Source organism: Dunckerocampus dactyliophorus, chromosome 4 (genome assembly GCF_027744805.1).
Source record: "Dunckerocampus dactyliophorus isolate RoL2022-P2 chromosome 4, RoL_Ddac_1.1, whole genome shotgun sequence".
In the NCBI taxonomy this organism is placed as follows: domain Eukaryota; kingdom Metazoa; phylum Chordata; class Actinopteri; order Syngnathiformes; family Syngnathidae; genus Dunckerocampus; species Dunckerocampus dactyliophorus.
The window spans coordinates 31,535,530-31,557,111 of record NC_072822.1 but is presented as its reverse complement, the minus strand read 5'-3'; the positions used below and the strand labels follow the sequence as shown (position 1 = coordinate 31,557,111).

At 45.3% G+C, this 21,582-nt stretch overlaps 2 protein-coding genes across 3 annotated transcripts in view; both read left to right on the top strand.

Moving 5' to 3' along the window:
* Nucleotides 1-17,460, top strand: part of LOC129179194 (uncharacterized) — a 60,387-nt gene extending 42,927 nt beyond the window's left edge. Inside the window, exons 5-9 of one of the 2 annotated variants that reach the window (XM_054772098.1) lie at nucleotides 37-1,518; nucleotides 9,097-9,555; nucleotides 11,101-11,207; nucleotides 12,916-13,137; nucleotides 17,315-17,460. In XM_054772098.1, coding sequence (XP_054628073.1) covers nucleotides 37-1,518; nucleotides 9,097-9,555; nucleotides 11,101-11,207; nucleotides 12,916-13,095 — 2,228 coding nt within the window. In that variant the 3' untranslated portion in view covers nucleotides 13,096-13,137; nucleotides 17,315-17,460. The remainder of the gene's footprint in view (nucleotides 1-36; nucleotides 1,519-9,096; nucleotides 9,556-11,100; nucleotides 11,208-12,915; nucleotides 13,138-17,314) is intronic. The other variant, XM_054772100.1, reaches the window with a different exon arrangement.
* The window catches only part of LOC129179199 (oocyte zinc finger protein XlCOF6-like), a 40,939-nt gene continuing 30,990 nt past the window's right edge, over nucleotides 11,634-21,582 (top strand). The window contains exon 1 of the mRNA XM_054772111.1: nucleotides 11,634-12,005. Within this exon, the coding sequence (XP_054628086.1) occupies nucleotides 11,906-12,005 (100 nt within the window). The 5' untranslated portion in view covers nucleotides 11,634-11,905. The remainder of the gene's footprint in view (nucleotides 12,006-21,582) is intronic.

Genomic DNA, 21,582 nt, shown 5'->3' with positions numbered 1-21,582 from the left:
TAACATAATCTCCCCCCTCTCCAACTACATTTTCAGATTGCAGACGCCACGTAGAAGGAGCGAAACACAAAAAATTTGAAAGGGCCTTGCCCTTCGTCCCGAAGATCACCCCGACATTTTCTGCCGATCCGGATCTACGGACTATCCGGGCAGAAACACTGTTCACCAACTTTATAGCAGAGCACAATTTGCCAGTGGCTGTCGCTGACCATGCAGGGCCGTTATTTAAGAAGATGTTTCCAGACAGTCAGATTGCCCAACATTACGGCTGTGCCAGAACTAAAACAACTGCTATACTGAACACGATTTCTTCAAATGACGAGCAGGTCATCACTGACCTAATGTGCTGCTTCCCTTTCAGCATAGCTACTGACGGCAGCGCATCAGACATGGACGGTGTGAAATTGCATCCTTTAGTTGTCCGTGTGTACGATCCCAGTGTTGGGAAAATAGCAGTAGTGCTGCTGAAAGTTGTTGAGTGTCGGGACTCTACCAGCGAAGGGATATACAATCTCATGGACCAGGAACTAAACAAAAGGAAAATACCGTGGGGTAATTGCGTAAGCTTTGCCGCTGACAATGCCTCTGTCATGCAGGGGGCGAGAAGAGGTGTCGCGGCATTCATAAAATCCCGGAATCCGCACATTTACATAGTTGGTTGTGCGTGCCACCTCATGCATACGGCCGCGGAAAAGTCTTCCTCGAGTTTGAGCATTGACATTGAGGACATGCTGATTGTGATCTACTACTACCTTGACAAGAGTAGCAAGAGGAAAGCGTTGGTGCGCGAGCTTCAAATGCTGTGCGACACTGATGTCAGGAAGATTTTGAAGCTATCCTCCACCAAATGGCTGGCTCTGGGCAAATGTGTCCAACGACTCCTCCAGCAGTGGGAACCGCTGACTCGTTTTTTTGCAGAAGAGGCAGCAGGGAAGGAGGAAGCTAAACCTCTTGCATCGTCGGCTCATCTCTCGCTGAAGAACGCAGCTGCCTGGAAGCCCTCAACTCTCACGTCTACCTCTGGGAAGTCCTCCAAATTCTGTCTCAGAAAGTCCAAGATGGGCCCGAGTTCCACACAGCGACAGGCAGCGCCGGGCGCTTTGCCCAAAGGGGTTGACCACTTTATGTGTCTGCAAAAACAAATGGGCGAGAATCAGAAGGATCTGTCCGAAAAGGCAGAGACCACAGCAGTCAGAAAACCGCAAAGGGTCTATGCGTTCCTGACTGACCCGCAGGCCAAGCTGTATGCTCTCTTCTTGAAAAGAGCTGTGCCGTTATTTGAAACGGCAAATCAGATCCTGCAGAAAGAGGAGCCGTGCGTGCACACATTGCTGCAGACGTTGGAGCTGCAGTTACAAAAATTGTTGCTGGCCTTCTGCAAACCTGAGTGCGTGGTAGAAATGATGGAAGAAGTCAAGGGAGGACACCAACCCACTCTGTACCAATCCAGCGAGCACCAGCTGCCTGATGAGGAGCTGTGTATCGGACATGACACGCAGATATTTATCAAAAGCCAAGGTGAATTACCTCTTGGAGCTTTCTTCAGGGATGTGAGGAAATATTTCACAGTAGCTGTTGATTACTTGCTATCTTCATTCCCCTATGGGGACGAACTGCTGCATCACGCCGCCGTAGCTGACATCAGCAGACGGCAAACGGCCAAATTCTCCTCGCTGACGTACTTTATAGACAGGTTCCCCTGCTTGTTGGGGAATGGCGTCACGGTGGATAAAGTGGACGATGAGTTTCGTCTCTTTCAGTCCACCGCCTTGGATGATGATATTCTTACCAAACGGGTGGATGAGGCTTGGGTAGAAATAGGAGCGATGGAATCGGGAGGGACCAAGCTGTTTTCAAACCTCTCCGCAGTCATGCTCGGTGTGTGCGTGATTTTTCACAGCAATGCGGACTGCGAAAGGATCTTCAGCTTGGTCACTAAAAACAAGACGGCACGTCGTGCTTGCCTGAGTACAGAGGTGCTCAGTTCTCTGGTGACGAGAAAAGTCATGATCGCCTCCAAAGGTAGCGCTTGTTACAAAGAGACTTTCACTGATGCGCTACTTAAAAAAGCCAAATCTGCGACTTACAATAAGTTTAACAAAGCCAATGTTTGAACATTACGTTTGGTCATTTTGAATATTTTTGGTGTTTGTTCACAGCACACTGACTGAAATGGATAACTCCTGATTTAGGGGTGTAACGGTACGGCTTCCTTGCGGTTCAATACACTCTTTTTGGTATTAAGGCTTACGGTTTGGTTCATTTTTGGGACTGCTTAGCTCCTGAGTCAACCAACCCCATCGTCCATCTTTGGGACTTGCCCGGTTGATTGCTGGTGTGAATTCCCTAGTTATGTTTATATTTTGTACAGGCACAGCTGGGGACGGACTTCATGTTTTTTTTGTTGTTGTTGTTTTTTATGCCCGTCACCTTGCAGGGCAGCTAAGGGTCCTTCTTAGGACCAATGGCACATTCTAGCCTAGCCATCCGCGCAGCTGCTGTTGAAATGCATGCATATGTTTACGTCTGTGTTGGTGATAAGAGAGAGACAATACATCAATGTCAAATCAGCACAGCTGGATGAAAATGTGAACTGCGTTTTCATAAACGCTCCATCCTTTCTGACCGGAGCGGCTGTGCGGACAAGGCGCTCCAGCTAATTTGCGTAAGTCACATGCAGTCCTCGCTCTCCGCCACAGTCGTGAAAATATTCGGAAAATGAAATTCTTTATCACATCGTTGCCCTCTCCCCCTGGAGAGTGACCGACAGACATGCGTTTTGACCACTGAACACACCCGGAACACACATACACTCTCCAGGCACGCACCCAACCCTGAGCTCGGTCTCCAAAGCCCGGTCGGAGGTTCCAGCACACACCAATTTAGATCTTGTCTCGGTTCACAGCCGAGACCAGGGATCTTGTGTTAAAAAAGGTTGGTGATCACTGGCTTAGCTTTTGTGTTTCATATTTTTCATAGAGCCACTGGTTCCAGAGCCCTTGCTGTGTGTCGGAGTGAGTCCGACTATATCTAGCTAGACCTTCTCCACCTTGCACACCAGCTCTGGCTCTTTCCCCACCAGACAGGTGACATTCCACTTGTCAAGAGATAGCTTCTGCAGCCGAGGACTGAACTGCCAAGGTTCTCACCTTTGGCCGCCACCCAGCACGCTCTGCACTCGAACCCTTTGGCCCCTCCCACGAGTAGTGAGCTCATGGGAGGGATAAAGTCAAAATATTGTGAGAAAAAAGTTGTAATCTAACAAGAAAATAATGTAATATTACGATGAAAAATAGAATGATTTTAGTACCACAATGTTGAAATGTTAAATGTTAAAATATTAAAACGTTATACTTAAAAAAAACCCCAACAACAACAAATAAAAACCCTGAAAAATGAGGGTGCATAAAAATATCTTTTGCTACGAGAATAAAGTGAAAATATGGGAATAAAATCATTAAAAACTGCTGTAATTTTATGAGAATAAAGGCAAATATTAAGAGAAAAAGCACATTCTAACGAGAAAGCCAATTTCAATTTTCGCAAATAAACAGGTAATATTATGGTGAAAAATAGTAATTTTAATAGCATGGAGTTGGAAATATTAAAACCATATTATGAGAAACAAACAGTAAATAAAGTTGTCATTTTTGGAAAAGGAGAAAAAATGGGGAAAAATGGAACAAAGAGCGATGTTCATTCAAATAATTTGCCTTTTTTTAAAAATTAACTCCCAAAGCTGAGATGCAGTTGTTATTGTAGCTTTACAAAATCCCAAAGGGGCCCCTGCATCCTCTCATTTTCCACTATGTGGCCCTCGTTGGAAAAAGTTGGGACTCCCTTGTTCTAGTCATTGAAAGAATCACAGGAGAACACACCCAGGAGAAAAACCTTTTGATTGCTCACTTTGTGGTAAAAAAAACCCCACTTTTCTTTTAAACCCAGCTTGATGCATACATGCAGACGCGTGCTGGACAAAAACTGTAAATGCTTTGCTTGAACGCACCATTTGAATGCACGACATGCATGAACCCTTTAGCTTACACATGCGAACACGCATGTTCTTGCCTAAACAAGAATAAATGATTTTTTTTCCGAGAGTCAACAAGAATCATCTCAACCTGACTGGAACAAGTGTTTACATTAAGTCAGATGCTGGCATCTCAAACCAGATCAGACTTTTGGCAGCCATTTGAATTTAAAATGACATTTGAACATGTTTTGGATGTTTCTGATGTATGTCTGTCCAATCTGGTCAAGAAAGTCATTTCATGTGCTTATGTAAGTGTTGTTTGTTTTGGGGGTGTTTAAACCAGAAATGTCTTGTTCAGATGTTTTTTAATGAGGCGATTGTCGCTTTATTCTTGATAGATTGCATTCTGTGACAGAACAACAAGGCTGTCTGTAGCTGTGTGGTTTGGGAAGTGATTGTATTTCTGGAACTATGTGTATGATGCACCGTTTATACTTTAAGAACCGCTTGTGATGAGACCAAAGGACGTACAGTATTGCGGTGTAATCCATACATGTTATTCCATGTATTACCTGTCTTTCTTGTAATGCATGACCAAAAATCTTAGTCAAAAATGAGCAAAACCAGGCAACTGCTTTCAGCATCAAGTTGCTGTGTTAGACAGCAACGTGATCATCGTCCATTCTTGATTATGGTTAGGATGATGTCGTCATGACGTCCTCTTAAAGTCCACTCGTCCATTCAGGGGTGTACTGTATCCTGCTACGTTGTCCATATCTATTTTTTAAGTGTTGTGTTTATAGCGCTGCTTCACTCATCTTCTGGTGTTGACAACATCCAGCAATGCCATTAAAATATGAATTAGTATTTTGTGGCAACAATGAAAGAAGTACACTCTTGTTTAATTGTGGCGTCCATTCACAGCCATTACAGTACGTGCAATGCGTATGATGTGCGTTGGAAGGACAGAACTCATTTGGAATAGATGGAAGTCTGTTTCACTGTTTTAATATTGTTTGATAAAGAAATACAAAGACCAGCTGGAGTAGAATCCCCCCCCCCCCCGGGGAAAACACTTTTTGGCACCACTGTACTTTCTACTTGATGTTGGGTAAGTAACTTGGGGAGACCTCGACATGTCTTACGATGCCTTTATCGTCTGCATTAGCACTTACGACTCGGGCTAGCTTGTACTGTCCTTTTAGCGCGCTTTGATCTGCAACCCATACAACATCTCCAACTGAGACGTTTTGGGGAAACAGATTTGGGCCAGCAAGTTGGCACCACTTTTTCCAAACCTTGCTGATCTCCGCTTGGATGAATCTGAACCTGGCGTATGGGTGTCGTTCAAACAGGAAGTTACCAGGCCTCCCCGAGAACCGGCTCGGCCTAGAAATAGGTTGTTGGGACTGATGTAGTCCACACAGTCTTCTAGGCTCTTTGTCCTTGCGTCAATGGGCCTTTCCTTTGCAAGATTCGCAGCCATGCAAAGGACTGTTAGGAATTCTTCCCATTTTAGGACCTATGTCCACCAAGGTCGGTGAGAGACTGTTTCACTATTTTGACCTCATCTCTGCTGCTCCATTTCTGTGTGGACAGTTTGCTGGGTGAATTTTCCAAGACCACTTTGTTATATTCTTTGCAACCTGCTCTTCAATGTTGGAAGTCTCAAGGCCAGTTTGAAACTTACAGTACTTACAGTGTTCCTGTTCCACAAGAGCAGGTTTCATCTCAACAAAGTTGGATCCAGGGTCTGCGTGTTCTCTCAGTGATGTAAATCTGTTGTAGGCTAGAGGAAAAGCCTCGGGCGACTGACTGGTAAGAAGTCTGTATGTATACGTGGCAGGATGGGCTTGGTCATCCAGCCTAACAGTGGATTGCCTGTTGTGACCATTAGCCAATCGCTGCAAGAGGGCACCTTATAAAGAGGGGCCGTGTTATTGTCCACAGTCTCTTGTTTGTTGCTGCTGAGGTACACCCACTCTCTGGTTGCCTCGTGCAAGCCGGCTCCCCAGGAAATAAAGCGTAGGTAGCAGTTGGTCGTTCGTGGCAATTAATTTGAAAAGTGCAGGCAGTTATATTGTGGCCCTGCTGTCATCGCGTTCCTGTCCCGTACCCCCCAGGGCGTCCACACTCACGGCGCCCCCCCCTCTTGCTCTTGATGATTTGGCGATTTTCTTTATTTTTGAGTTTGACTTTGATTTTGTTTAATTTGATATTTAAACTTCCTTTGACATGGTAACTTTTAATGTTTTAACGAATTGTAATAAAATCATTGTTGTGTCTTTGGCAACCACGTTTCTCTGCCGCATTGGTGCAATCAACAAAGTGTGCCCCCTCTTAACAGGTAATTATTTCCTCGGGTGACACTCCCGAGGTGGCGTTGTCGGCTATTGTTTAAAATGTAGCCTACCTCCCATCTCCCTCGTGTTGCCACCTATAGCTCTCCAGGCCATGCAGCAGAATGCAATGCCTTGAGCTTGACTCTCCTTTTTACCGCATCCCTAACTTCATCAGGCCCTAACTGGAAGGGAGAAGCAGGGTTGGAGCGTTCTGGGGGAAGATCACTCATGATTTGTTTTCACGGTCTTGCTTTGTTTTTCCTGCAAATATTGCAGTTGTCTAGTACCCGTACCTTCTTTGCAAGCCTATGGGCTCTTAGGATCCATGCCTTTTTCCTCATCCTGTGGAGAGTTCCCAACCCCTTCATGGCTTGAATTGTGGGCTTCGCGACAGATCCAATTTTCATATGGCAGGATTGAGACTGCTGTCTTGTCCTCGTTAAAGGCTTGAATTCTGCCTCCACATGTCAAAATGGCTCCAGACCCCTTGCTTTGTGTCGAGGTGAGTCCGACTATATCTGGCGGGTTGTCCACCTCACGCACCAGCTCAGGCTCCTTCCCCACCAGAGAGGTGACATTCCACGTGCCGGAAGGAGACAGTGAAGTCATTTAACCCAAAATGTAAGATTGTTTTCTTCAGTTGAGGACACAATGGGAAAGATTTTTCCTTTTTACTTTAAAGTATTCAATACATAATGCATTTGTTTGTCTTTTTGGCATGGAAGTTTGTATGATCAAGAACACGTAATAAGCCTATTGCAGTACAAATAACCAAATTGACCTCAAACCTTTTTGATAAAATGTTTTTGCAGTAATGGTTTGTTGAACTCTAACAGTGGATATCCATTAACTCTTACATTAATTGTAAACATTAAACATTAATTGTAAACATTAAACATTAATTGTAATCATTTTAAAGTCCATTCCCGTCACCCGTTGAGGACATTTTTTATACATTTTGCCTACAGTCCACAAAAATATGCCTTTTTCATTCTGAAAATGAATCTGTTGTTGGGTTGTACAGTACACAGCACTCGAGACACTTTCATGCATTTTCAAATTTGAAATCCTACTGCATAGAACTGTTTTTAAAGCGCCCGTTCTATACTCCGGTCCAATAGGCGGCGGCAATGCACGTAATAGCCGGTTTGCCAACCGTCAATAAAAAACAACGAAGAAGGACAAAAGGCGGAAGTTAACGCAGCTGACGCGAGACACGACATGACGCAAATGGCGAAGGCGACCAACTACTTTCATGAAAAAACATCCAAACCCGTGAACTAGTTGATAAATAACAGATACGTTACGACAATATTTCTGGGCTGTTTGAAAGAAGGATGGACGAGGAGGAAGTTTCCCGAACAAGAGAGAAGAACGAGCGACTGCAAAAACCGGAGCTTTGCGCGACTTGCATTGTGCTACGGACTCAAGGTATGTTTACATGTGTATTCGGTCCTTTAAACACACTTTCTATGTTTCATATAAAGAGTGGGTTTTGACAGTAATACTGTTGCTTCGTTTCAACTGCCCACGGAGTCCGCCTGTGGCAGCTAGGTCAACTCATCTTGTCGTTCACGTCCGCAGATTTGTCGTCCGGTCGTATCGCTTCATCTAAATACGCCGACTGTGGAAGTCGCCAAAATTACAAAGGCCTGTCTGTGGCAGAAGAATAAAATGGGAAAGCCACGTGGCTCAGAGTGCACGACGTGTTGGTTGAAGACATGAAATAGTGGAAAACAAGACGATCGAACAGCCGTGACATAATTAATGCAGCAGATGGAAACTATGCTTCGAACAGCCGCAAGGGAGTGCTAACGCTAAACCTAACATGAATGAAGGCACAGGAGCGATGGTTTCTAAGGCGAATGCCACAGCCCCAGCGTGGGAATATTTTGACTTTAAACAGAATGAACAAGGTGAGCGCATCGACGAACCGATATGTCGCATATAGTCGAAAGAAAAAATGTTGTCAATCATATCGATTATTGGCAATAATTTGTAGGACAATAATCGTCCAGCAAAGTTTATCGTGACAGGCCTGGATAAACTCACAATCAATATATATCAATGATAACATGACAAAAATCTAAAACCTTCGAAATGAAATACATCTACTCACCAGAGATGTCGGTTTCTCCTCTATAGGCAGCCATTGACCGGTAGAACAGTTTTGCTCTGATCAACCAATCAGAGGATGGAAAAGTGCTGACGTCATCGTGGGCCGGCTTGCTGGCCCTGAGAGGCGAATCTGAAGTCTCATTGGCTATAAACCAGCCCATTGCCGAGTGTATATGACATGGGCCAGCAGCATTTCTGATTCTGAAGGCCCTGCTCAGATGACATTGATATGGCAACACATAGAATCTGAAATCTGAATCTGAAAAATCTAACTTAGAGTATACATACGCTACTGGAAACTGCAGCTAAGAAACATGCTACAAAATAAAAATCATTGACTGTTGGAATAAATTAATGAATGTGCTTCTGGAAGTGCTTAGGCCAGCAGAGAAGGCCTTGCTGGCCCTGACTGTACACCACTGTGGAAAACAATGGTCAGTAACACCCTGAAGTGGACATTGCTATATTTTGTGATACAATAAACAACACCACCCATCCATCCATTTTCTTTCACTCATCCGGGTCGGGTCTGGGTCGTGAGAGCAGCAGACTCGGTAGGGAATCCCAGACTTCCCAGTCTCGGGCCACCTCTTCTAGCTAACTTTAACACAAACTTGTTAAAGCATTGATTACATTCCACAATCATTCCTGCTTGTCCTGCAGGCGTCCAACAGCTGATTGATATTAAAGAAGAACATCCCCGTCAGCCGCAGGGTGGGATCTCCACGTTGAAGCAGGAGGATCCACAGCCCCCCAATCTGAAAGAGGAAAAGGAGGAACTCTGGATCACTCAGGAGGCAGATCATCTTCGAGGGCCGGAGGAGGCTGATCTCCTCAAGTTGCCACTGACTGGTGTCTCTGGGAAGACTGAAGAGCATGAAGACAAACCACCCGAGTCCTCACAGCTTCATCACAGTCCATGTGAGGAGAACAGAGGGGCGGAGCCTCCAAGCAGCAGCTCACAACACATGACAGAAGCCGATGGAGACCACCGTGGAGGATCACAAGCAGACGAGCTTTTAGCGCCACTATCGGGTAGTGACGACACAACGCCACGCTCTCCTGAGGATGAAGACACGGACGACACCCGAGAAGCTTTGAGCAGCGATACAGACCGGGAAGGTGATATGAGGACTCACGCTGACAACAAACACGCTGAATGCTCTGAAAAGAAGAGTAAAAGGCGTCTTCCTGCTTAGTTTGTGCTAAAATCTTTATTTATAAATGTTATTTGACGCAACACATGAGAACACACACAGGAGAAAAACCCTTTTAGTTGCAACGTTTGCGGTAAAGGATACTCTCAAAAGTAACACATGAGAAAACACACAGGAGAAAAACCTTTTAGTTGCTCAATATGTGGGAAATTATTCTCTGACAAGCAAAGTTTGGTGAAACACATGAGAATGCCCACTTTTAAGAAACATTTTAGTTGTTCATACTGCGGTAAAAGTATCGCTAGAAAATCAGCTATGGTAGTTCATATGAGAAAACACACAGCGGAAACACCTTTCAGTTGCGCACTTGGTGGCGATGCGTTTTCTTTTGCATCATCTTTCAATGGACACATGAGAACGCACACTGGAGAAAAACCTTTTAGTTGCCCAGACTGTCACAAAAGCTTCACTCGAAAGGCGCACATGCTGACACACATGAGAACACACTCAGGAAAAAACAGTTACAGTTGTTCAGACTGTGGTGAAATCTTCGCCAAAAAAGTGAATCTGGTGTCCCATATGAGGACACACGCAGAAGACAAACCTATTAGCTGCTCAGTGTGTGGCCACACTTTTTGCTCTGTGTTCCTCTTTGTGTCGACACATGAGGACACACAGGACGTGTTCTGTGAATCGTGGTGAGCAGTCCAGGGTGTAGTCTTCTATGGAGTGATGTGCACCATTTTGGGATACTTTTGTGACGGAAGAGAATTTCCAACAATTTGAATGGCAAGGGATAGGCTGTATTGTCATTGCACAGTTTGACTCAACAAAACTGTGGCGCTATTACTCCATGGTGGAGCACACTTATAAATACAAAAACAGACAGCTCAAACCACCTAAGTTGGGCAGTTAAAGATATTTTAGGGAATAAAAGCGCTCATACAAGGGGAAAACATATGCATATTTTCATAGACGTACAAAAATAGTGCAAATATGTGTATGAAGCTAGTGTTGCTGTATCTGTTTAAATAAAGGGTGTCTCAAAAAGCGTTTTGACACTTTAAGTTATTGTAAACTAGGTGTTTATTATATGGAATGGAATTTACAAACATCATTTTATTGTTTTGTCACCGCCGGTTCTCAAACTGACGTCCTTTCCGGTCCGGACTCTGCTGACAACACGAAGCAATGGAATCTCACACATCATGAAACAATTCCCTTGGCATTTGCGTGCAGTTGTGCTTTTTTTTTTTAGAATGAATTTCCCTTTCTTCAGAGGTTAGTCCGGCTGCCATCATTCATTTCAATGCATGAGGTAGAAAGCGTAATAGAAAAAATGCAGTGGCTATTTATGTGGGGGTGTTTGGTTGTGAGCATTGTCATACTGAAACTGAAAGTCTGCTTGTGCGGCATCTGAAGCGCCTTTCAGAGGGCATCAGGTCGAACAAGTGGTGAGCGGGGTGGGAGGGGCCCATTGTGATTTGTGGTGTCTGTTTTCCTCCTGCAGAAGGATCTGCACATGTCGTCCAGGGAGGGCAGAGAGCAGCAAGTGATTTTCTGAGTGATGTTGATAACTCTGCATCTCCTTCCTGCCCCGAGCAGTTCAGTTTTGAGGTATTTTACGAAAAATGCACTGTTGTTGAATTTTTGGAACGTCTGTAAAATGTATATCTGAAATGCCGTCATTGAAGCTGTGCTCTGTTCAACATTTATTTTTTAAATAATTGTTGACATATTTACGTTGTTAGTTCCTCTTCCTTTCTGGATAACATTCCGGGTGCCGGTGACACAGTGACGTCACTTAGCCCAACACGGGCATGCTTGCCTCAGCTGAGGATACAACCACAAAGCTTGTAACCTTTACTTGAAAGGTTTTTAAATTCATGAAGCATTTATCTGCACCGAATAAGCCCATTTTAGTACCAAAACATGTTGTAATTGTTTGCAGTAATTGTTTGTTGAACTCTGCTTCTAGCTCTTACATGCTAGCAATGGTAGAAATTGTGCGAATGTAGTCTGCTACGTACGAGATGAGTGGTAAGATGGCCTCACGAGCGGCTTGCACGGGCGCGTGCGACGTCTGGCGCATCCAGATCAGTACAGATCAGTGGGGGCGACTCGCAGCCGACCGGATGTAGACGCGTTGTGCACATGCGCAGTACGGATCGTATTTCCTGTGCGAGTCAGTTTGGGTCACGAGGCGAATGGCGAAGGAATGATGAAAAAAGGAAATAACCTGAAACGCATGAGATAATTCATAAAAGAGACAAATTGCGACTGTTGGCAACATTTCTGGGCTGTTTGAAAGAAGGATGGCGTCGGGCGAGGAGGAAGTTTCTCGAGCAAGAGAGAAGAACGAGCGACAGCAACAACCGGAGCTTTGCACGACTTACATTGTGCTACACGCTCAAGGTATGTTTACATGTTGTATTTCATCATTCAAACACGTCCTGTGTTTAATATAAGCAGTCGATGAGACCGCATGTACGAGTTTTGATTTTTTTTTAACTTGCGCCCGAGCAGCGCCGTAGTTTGGGTTCAACTGGCTCCCGAGTCAGCTCCTCTTTATGTTGTCTTCCTCATCCCACGTCATTTAAATGCTCCAACTGTACAAGTGCCCAATTGTTTAAGTCACATAATTATTGCCAAAGTAGGTGTGTCCCATGACGTGCATTGTTAGCGCCCTCGTGCTACCTGTTTTTCTCTCTGTAGAACGCACAGAAAAGGGGAAGACCAAAGGAAAATGCACTTTTTTGCAATGGTGCCCATCATCCACAATCCGTACGTGAGACATGAACACATTTCTTTCCCTTTTCTGTGCGTTCTGACCAGAGAAAAAGAGTTAGCATGAACCAGCTAGCGCAGTTCCGTCAACAGAAACAGCCACGGCACTTCCAATGTGCGCTCTCATTGGGAAGACTTGTGCTCCGTTTCCTCGGGGAAAAAAATGCTGGCAGCAAACAAGCATCTTGTTCGGTCTTCGTAGCAAAATTGAGAGTCGTATTTGTCCAAACGTAGCATTTAGTCGCAGCAGGCTAAGAAACAGGAGTGGTCTAATCATTTGCAAATAGAGATGCAATAAACCAAACAAAAATGTTGTGATATTTGAATGCAAACTGACTACAGGATGGATTTGTCGGCGTACCAGCAGCTACAGTTTTATGCTAATCACAGAAATGCCTTCCATCCCAACACGTCTTGCTAGCAGTCTGTTTTCCCTTAAAATGGTTTCTGCTCTACGCGTGTACGTCGGTCGACGTCTGCTTCCAGTTCTGCTGATGATGTAGCTCAACATTGCGCGTGAATATTTTGTGTCCTGCAGACGTCCGGCAACCGATTGGTCGTCGAGAAGAAAGTCCCCCTCAGCCGCTGGGTGGGGCGCCCACTTGGAGGCGGGAGGATCCCCAGCCCCCCCATATTAAAGGGGAAGATGAGGAACTCTGCATCACTCATGAGGGTCTTCAAAGGCGGGAGGAGGCTGATCTCAGCAAGTTGCCGCTGACCGGTGTCTCCGTGAAGACAGAAGAGCACGAGGACAAACCAGGTGAGTCCTCACAGAGCCGGATAACCCGTACCTCTACTCTGGTTTTATATCGCTGGGTTGCACGTGACGTCACATCCGGTTGCCGTCGTCACGGGCTCAAACGGATGGGGGGGGGCTAGCAAGCGCTATTTGTGGCTAAAAGACGTGTCAAGTCGGAGCGAAAATGTGGCAGGCGTGTGTTGTTCAGGCACGCACGTCAAAATAGGGATTTTGGAAAAGGTTGTTGCTAAGGGCCCTGTCACACCTTGACGATTTAGGCAGCGCATGCCTGACGTGATCATTTTGATGGCATATGCTGAACTGCCGACATTTTTTTTTCAATTTTGGGCGTATACATAGCGGATTCATAACGAGGTCGACGTAAACATGACGTATTAGTAACTTATATAGAACGTTTTTATAACTTATAGGCAACTTATATCAACGAATGCGTAGCGTGTTGCCTGTCGCCTGTCACACCTTTGACGATTTAGCCAGCTTACGCCAACGTATGAAAAAATTGCCCAATACGCTGGTGTACGTCCAATAAGTTATGGGTAAGTTTTGTATAAGTTAAGAGCACGCTGAAGCACGCCGGCGTACGTCAGAGTACGTCCAAGTCGTCCAAAAATGTTGTGCACGCACAAAACATTTCGACGTATGTCAACGTATGATTAATACGTCCCGCAATAAGTTATGCGATCGTTGACGCCCGTTCACACATGTTATTTGTAAGTTACGTACAAGTCAAAATACGTCAACATACCGTGAGACAGAACTGTCTTCTTGGCGAATGAAGATGGAGGCTGTTGTTATTGTATTTGCAGGTAAGTTTGCAGCTTGACCAGTAGAGGGCACTGTGACACTGGGAATGGAACCAACTTTTTTTGATTTTCTATCAATTTTATTAATGCATTAGCAAGTCACAAATCCATGAGTGGTAGCATATGCAGCCTACACCAGGGGTCTCAGACTCGCGGCCCCCACGATGATAGTTTGCGGGCCCCCATCTTAATATGAAAAATTAATATTCGTGTGGCACGCAACTTTGATATGAATGACACTTGTCGTGTGCGGGGCTGAACGAACCAATCACGGTGAGGTATGACCTCGGTTGAACGAACCAATCACGGTGAGGTATACGGTCTCGAGGGTGGGACCTCGGCCGGGCAGCACGTCCAATGCCTCACCGCCTTAACTCGCTCGCTCGCTCGCTCATTCATTCATTCATTCCTCGGAGACAGAGCGGAGTCCGCAATTTAAAAAAATGTTGTTTTTTTAATGCAGGAATTATTTCGTTTATACATACTGTATTTTCATGACCATAAGGCGCACCGTATTAAAAGGTGTAGTCTCAATTAGAGGTGCTATTTCTGTATTTAACACAGCGCACCGTATTATTGGGCGCAGGTATGGTCAAACATACGCTAGCATGCATGCACGCTAAAACATACTGTGGCGCTCAGGAGTCCGTGAGGAAGCGATAGTGCTTTATTTCTTTGGACAGATTACGACCAGAACTCTCATTCGGTTTATCAAACCCGCTTCAAATCAGGATGGTCATCACTCACAACTGGTGCACAACTAAAAACATCACAGCAACGCAAAAACAGACAAGACACCGCTATTTTTGCAGAACAATAACTAACAACTATGTAGCTCAAACATGTGACTTTAAGAGCGTTTGCACCAAAACAGTACCGCAAAGCACGCTGGGGAACAACAGGAAGTGCTCCCAGGGACGCTACAATACGCTAGCATGCATGCTATCGTATGTTTCTAAAAAGGCAGCGGGAGCAAAACTGAGTTTGGTTGTACTTTATTGAAGTATTTAACAATGTACTCATGTTAATCCTCATCCACAAATCCATCAAAGTCCTCATCTTCTGGATCCCAAATGAACAGCGGGGCAAGTTCTCCATCAAACACACCAGGTTCCATCTCGTCATTGTCAGAGTTAGTGTCATTGCTGTGCGGCTCCTCAGAAATGATGCCGGCTTTTGTGGAAGCTCCAACAACAGTGGAAGCAGACACGTTAGCCCAAGCATCCACAATCCATTCACAAATTGTGGCATAACTCGCACGGCGCTGCCTCTCAGTCTTAGTGAAGCTGTATTCGCCATCTGTCATCCATCGCTCCCACGCCGCTCGCAACTTGACTTTAAACGCCCTGTTTACACCGATGTCCAGCGGTTGGCGTTCCTTCGTCAAGCCTCCCGGAATGATGGCAAGCTCCGAGTTCATTTGCTGCACTTGGTTTTTCACAGCGGCTGTGAGATGGGCGCGCATGGAGTCACAGATCAACAGGGACGGTGACGTGTAGGAAAAAAACATCCGGTCTCTTTCCGTACACGTCTCTCAGCCATTTTCTCCTCGTCCTTCCAGCCCTTTTAATTAGTCTTAACGATGATTCCGGCTGGAAACTTTTCTTTAGCAAGCGTCTTCCTCTTAAAAATCACCCTAGGTGGCAGTTTCTGTCCATTACCATGGCAACCAAGCACAACAGTAAAAGCCAACTTCTCGTGCCCCGTTGTGTGTATCGCTACCGTGCTGGTCCCCTTCTTCTCTACTGCGTGGTTCACCGTGATGTCGAAAGTGAGCGGCACGTTGTCCATGTTGGTGATGTAGTTGGGCTGGATGTGTTTGTCGGCGATGTTTTTACTGCAGTAGGAGCGGAAGATGGCCAGCTTTTCCTTGTAATCCGCTGGATGTTGCTGCGCCACGGTGGTCCTTGCCCGGATGGATAGATGGCGCCGTTTCATAAAATATACCTATATAACTACCATGGGCGTGCCTTTAGCGTCCTCTTTCACATCCGCATGCTGTCCTAAGTCATGTCCACCTTTCATCTACATAAGCAGCGTATCGGCAGGAGACGCTCCCAGTCAGACGAGCGGAGCGCTCATCAAAGTCACACAGCAACACTTCCAGATTTTGGAACTCGGTGCACACATAAGGCATGCCGCATGATAAGGCACCCCGTCCATTTTGGACAAAATTTAAGACTTTTAAGTGCACCTTATGGTCGTGAAAATACGGTAATACAAAAAAATGCTACATGCACTGTTTTTTGCAGCTCCCAGTGTTTTCACTTCTTTGATCAAAACGTCCCTTCGGTTGGTAAAGGTTGCCGACCCCTGTCTTAGCCCTTACCCCGAGGTTTTGTGCATTCACAAGAATCAAGTGGTGTCCCGGCTCCCCTCAAATGGAGGGCTGAGGGGCAGGTGCTAAAAAGTGTGCAGCCCCGGAACCGAGTGCGGTCGGGGACCAGACTCGAAATGAAAGAGTTGGCGGAGTTTACTCGGATACGCCAGTCCAGCGGCAGAGCGGAGACGGAATGAAGCATATCAATGGAAGTAACCAAGATAATTATTGATTTTCGCAGTCACATCACTCATGTTTGCTTGGACATTCAACCCTTTGCTGCTCCACATCAATATTGGCCATATTGTGAATTTTTTTTTTTTTTTTTTTTTTACTTCTGCTGTGTTTTCCTAAATGATGAGATAGCGACCACATCAGCCTGTTGATGGTAAGTTGTATTTTTAAAACCAGTCTCCGGCCTGCTGAACTGTACGGTGAACTTTTTTGTCCGCTACCTCTTCACTCGTGTAACGCAACACATCGCTGTGAACGACAGTCACGCTGGTCCGCCGAAAGTCCTCACGGTGAGATTTATTGTATTGTATGGATGATCAGGAGGTGAGCTAAATAAAAGATGTCAACATCATGGCCACATGTGGACAGCACGGAATGTTTTAAAAAAAGGTTTTGAAATAATGTATGCGCCTTACTTGATGGTAGGAAAGATTTATTATGAAACATTTCATGATCTCATCTGCCAATGTCACAGCCAGAAAGCGGTGAAGGGTGATGACGTCATGAGAATCAAGAGGCATCCCATTTCTGAGTGGCTTCTTCCCCTTTGCCCTTTTGGTTTCATTCATACTGCAACAGCCAATCAGCAGGGGAGATTAAAGCCTGCTGACTGATGTCACGTGGCATCTACATGGCTAACGCCAGCGATCAAGCCACACTACCTCCAGTCGCCATCGACGTAATGGGCAGGCCTAGCCAAAAGGCTGCACTTGTGTTTCCATCTCGCATGTGTGCTAATTGACTTGAGCTTAGCTAACTTGAATACAGACGATCCTATTACAGTGATCCTATTCCACAATCATTCCTCCTTGTCCTGCAGACGCCCGGCAGCTGATTGATCCTCAGGAGGAGCATCCCCATCAGTCGCGGAGTGGGAGCTCCACTTTGAAGCAGGAGGATCCACAGCCCCCCCACATTAAAAAGGAAGAGGAGGAGCCACAGCCCCACCGCGTGAAAGAGGAGGAGGAGGAACTCTGGGTCACTCGGGAGGGAGAGCGTTTTCTAGGACGGGAGGAGGCTGATCTCGCCAAGCTGCCACTGACTGTTATCACCGTGAAGACTGAAGATTGTGAAGACCAACCACCCGAGTCCTCACAGCTTCATCACAGTCCAAGTGAGGAGAACACAGGGGCGGAGCCTCCAAGCGGCAGCTCACCACAGCGCATGACAACAGAAGCTGATGGAGACCACTGTGGAGGATCACCAGCACGCAGCCTCTTAGCTCCGCTATCAGATAGTGACGACATTACGTCACACTCTCCTGAGGATGAAGACGGGGACGACACCCGAGAAGCTTTGAGCAGCGATCCAGACTGTGAAGGTGATATGGGGACTGACGACAAACACTCGAAAAAGAAGGCAGGTAGAAACCATTTTACCTGCTCAGTTTGTGCTAAAAGTTTTTTTTATAAGAGCTATTTGACACAACACATGAGAACACACACGGGAGAAAAACCTTTTAGTTGCACTGTTTGCGCTCAGGGATTCTCTCAGAAGTCAAATATGGTAACGCACATGAGAACGCACACAGGAGAAAAACCTTTCAGTTGCTCATTCTGTGGTAAACGCTTCACTAGGACAGTAACTATGGTCATTCATATGAGAAAACACGCAGGAGACAGACCTTTCAGTTGCGCAGTTTGTGGTGATGCGTTTTCTCATGCATCGTCTTTCAAAAAACACATGAGAACACACGAGGCAGAAAAACCTTTTAGTTGTCCAGACTGTGATAAAAGCTTCTCGAAAAAAGTAAACATGGTATCACACAGGAGGACACACACGGGAGAAAAACCTTTTACTTGCTCAGTTTGTGGTCAAGGATTTGCTCAGAAGTCAAATATGCGCTCGCACATGAAAACGCACAGAGGGGAAAAACCATTCAGTTGCTCAGTTTGTGGTCAAGGATTCTCTCAGAAGTCCAACAGGCTCTCTCACATGAGAACACATACGGGAGAAAAACCCTTTAGTTGCCCACACTGTGGTAAAAGCTTCACTAAAAAAGTAGATATGGTGAATCATGTGAGAACACACACAGGAGAAAGACCTTTCAGTTGTGCCGTTTGTGGCGATGCGTTTTCTCGGGTCTCATATTTAAACACACATATGAGAAGCCACACAGGAGAAAAACCATTCAGCTGCTCACGTTGCGATAAAAGCTTCGCTCAAAAGGCACACCTGCGGTCCCACATGAGAACACACTCGGGAGAAACCCATTTTAGTTGTTCAGACTGCGGCCAAATCTTCACCAAAAAAGTACATTTAATATCCCACATGAGGACACACGCAGAAGACAAACCCATTAGCTGCTCAGTGTGTGGCCATACGTTTGCTCTGACTTCCTCTTTGTACAGACACATGAGAACACACAGGATGTCCTCTGTGAATCGTGGCGAGCGGTCCGGGGTGTTGTCTTCTATCGACTGATCTTATATGTCGTCCAGGGAGGGCGGGAAGCAGCCAGTGATTTTCTGAGCAGTGTTGATAACTCTCTGCACCTCCTCCTGCTCTGGGCAGTTCAGCCTTGAGGTTTTTGAAATGTACTCTCACTGAATTTATGAAACGTGTGTACAATTAATTAGATTTTTTTTGAATGACATATTAACAGCTGTCGGTGTCTCTTCCTTTGTGTATGTGTTGATCAACTGTCAAAGTTCTTGAGCAGTAAAATCTTGCAGTACGTCATTCCAGGTAACTGTGACACAGTGATGTCATTCAAGCCAAAATGTAATTTCATCTTACATCAGTTGAGGATACTGTAGCATGTCAGAGACTTTCCTTTTCGCTTTTTGGCACCTAATGAGCCAGGGGTGTCAAACTCGTGCCGTGGACGGCCGAGACACTGCAGGTCACTGAAGCGGGTGATTTTAACCATCAACACTTGCTTGAATGTAAGGGAAGGAGCTCATGAGTAGTCATTGTTTGTTGAAGTCTAACATTGGATATCTTTTAACTTGTACATCCTAGCAATGGTAGGACGTTGCTGTTGTTGTGGGAAAAAAATGGTTTCTTGGGAAAAGAGTGCCTGAAATAAAGAATTAATTTCTTTTGCAAAAGAGGCCAGACATCAAAGAGAAACAGAGCGTGCACAGCATACATGTTGTATTTCATCCTTTCATTTACAGGGATGGCAGAAACGGAACATTGAAACGGTAGACTCATTCGGAACAATTGATTCAGAAAAGGAGTCGATTTTTTGGAAGTGGAAACATCTCCCCACAGCCACACCTGGTGGCCAATTGTAAAATACCACATCAAGCAAGCATGCATGGTTATTGGTGACAGCGTTGGCCATTTACACTTGCTCTTTGGTCTCAGTGTGTCTGGATTTCAACATTGTTTTCAATGTATGCCTGGATGGAAGGATGTATTTGGGGTCAAGTTTCTTGACAAAAATTCTTGAATGGTGCCATTCAAGACGGCATTAAGCTAACAGCTAATTGACCATAGCCGCAACCACGGTCAGCGTGACCCATTGAATGGCCCTATTTTTCGAAACGGCCCTGTCAAGAAAGTTGATATCACGGCCGAACAGGTGGCCTAAAGACATAGTATTAAGATAACCTTTTGTTTGTTAGTTTCTCCTATTTCCTGGTGCTTTATGTTATGTTACTTTTTCCCCTTTTTTTCACCTCATATTTGGTGTCAAATGCTGATACTGCGTGGGAATCCATAAAGGTAAGTTTGGATGACTTAATGAGTGCTAATGTGCACATTTGTCTCCAGTTAATTCATGCTAGTGCTCTGCCTTTTAGCACACATGTCAAACAGCCATGTAATAATCTCTCTGGAAAAGAAACCCCAGGCTTGTACTGGTGGACAGTGGGCCTGCATTCCTTTTGTGCCTTTAATTTGATGTTGTTCGTGTCTTAGTTTTACACATCATAAATAAGATCCATGAGATGGCTATCAGGTACGAACTCCCCCCTGGTCCGCGGGAGATTTGTGGGAACACATGCCGGTCCGTGGGTCGAAAAAGGTTGGGGACCACTGATTTAGACAACAACAACGAAATCGAAGGGGCCGGGTCTTTTAGTGAGCCGAGTCAAAAGAAGCACCTCTCTATAAAGAGCCGAAAATTCCATTGATGCTTGATGTCGACAAGTTCCATCACAAAATGCTTTCAAGGAATTGATTTCAAGGAATGTCTGCAAAATGACTTTGTGAAGTGCAGTCATTGAACCCCTGTTCTGTTTTTGAAATTATATATTTTTTAGGACATATTTAACAGTCAGTGTCTCTTCCTTTGTTTGTGTGTGTGTGTGTGTGTGTGTGTGTGTTGAAAGGTTCTTCAGTGGTGAAATACTCCATCCATTTTCTATACCGCTTCTCCTCATTCGGGTCGCGGGGGCATGCTGGAGCCTGTTCCAGCTGACCTCAGGCGACTGGCGGGGTACACCCTGGACTGGTCGCCAGCCAATGGCAGGGCACATATAGACCCTTTCCAAGGGCCCACAATTTAAACGATTTCAAGTGTTTGTTTATTTTTACATAATTTGGGCTTCCAGCTCATTAAACCCATGAAAACAGGAATTCAAAAAATTAGAATACTGTGAAGAAATCACTATTTACTTCTCAGTTTTTGCAGGAAAAAAAGAAATTAGGATCACATCAAATCAGTAAAAATATGGTACTTTCAAAACGATATGTCAATCTTCAATACTTGGTTGGGAATCCCTTTGCCTTAATCACTGCCTCGATGCGACGTGGCATTGACGCAATCAGCCTGTGGCATTGCCTGGGAGTTATGGAAGCCCAGATTTCCTTGATGCTTGCTGTCAGCTCTTCTTTGTTGTTGGGTCTGGTGCCCCTCATTTTCCTCTTGAGAACACCCCATAGATTCTCAATGCGGTTTAGATCCAGTGAGTTGGCTGGCCAGTCAAGCACTGTGATGGCATGGGCATCAAACCAGGTTTTGGTGCTTCTGGCGGTATGGGCAGGGGCCAGGTCCTGCTGGAAGATGAAATCTGCATCTCCATACAGATCCTCAGCAGAAGGAGTCATGAAGTCCTCTAAAACACTCTGGTAGACTGTTGCGGTGACCTTGGATTTAAGAAAGCAGAGTTTACCAACACCTGCACCGGACATTGC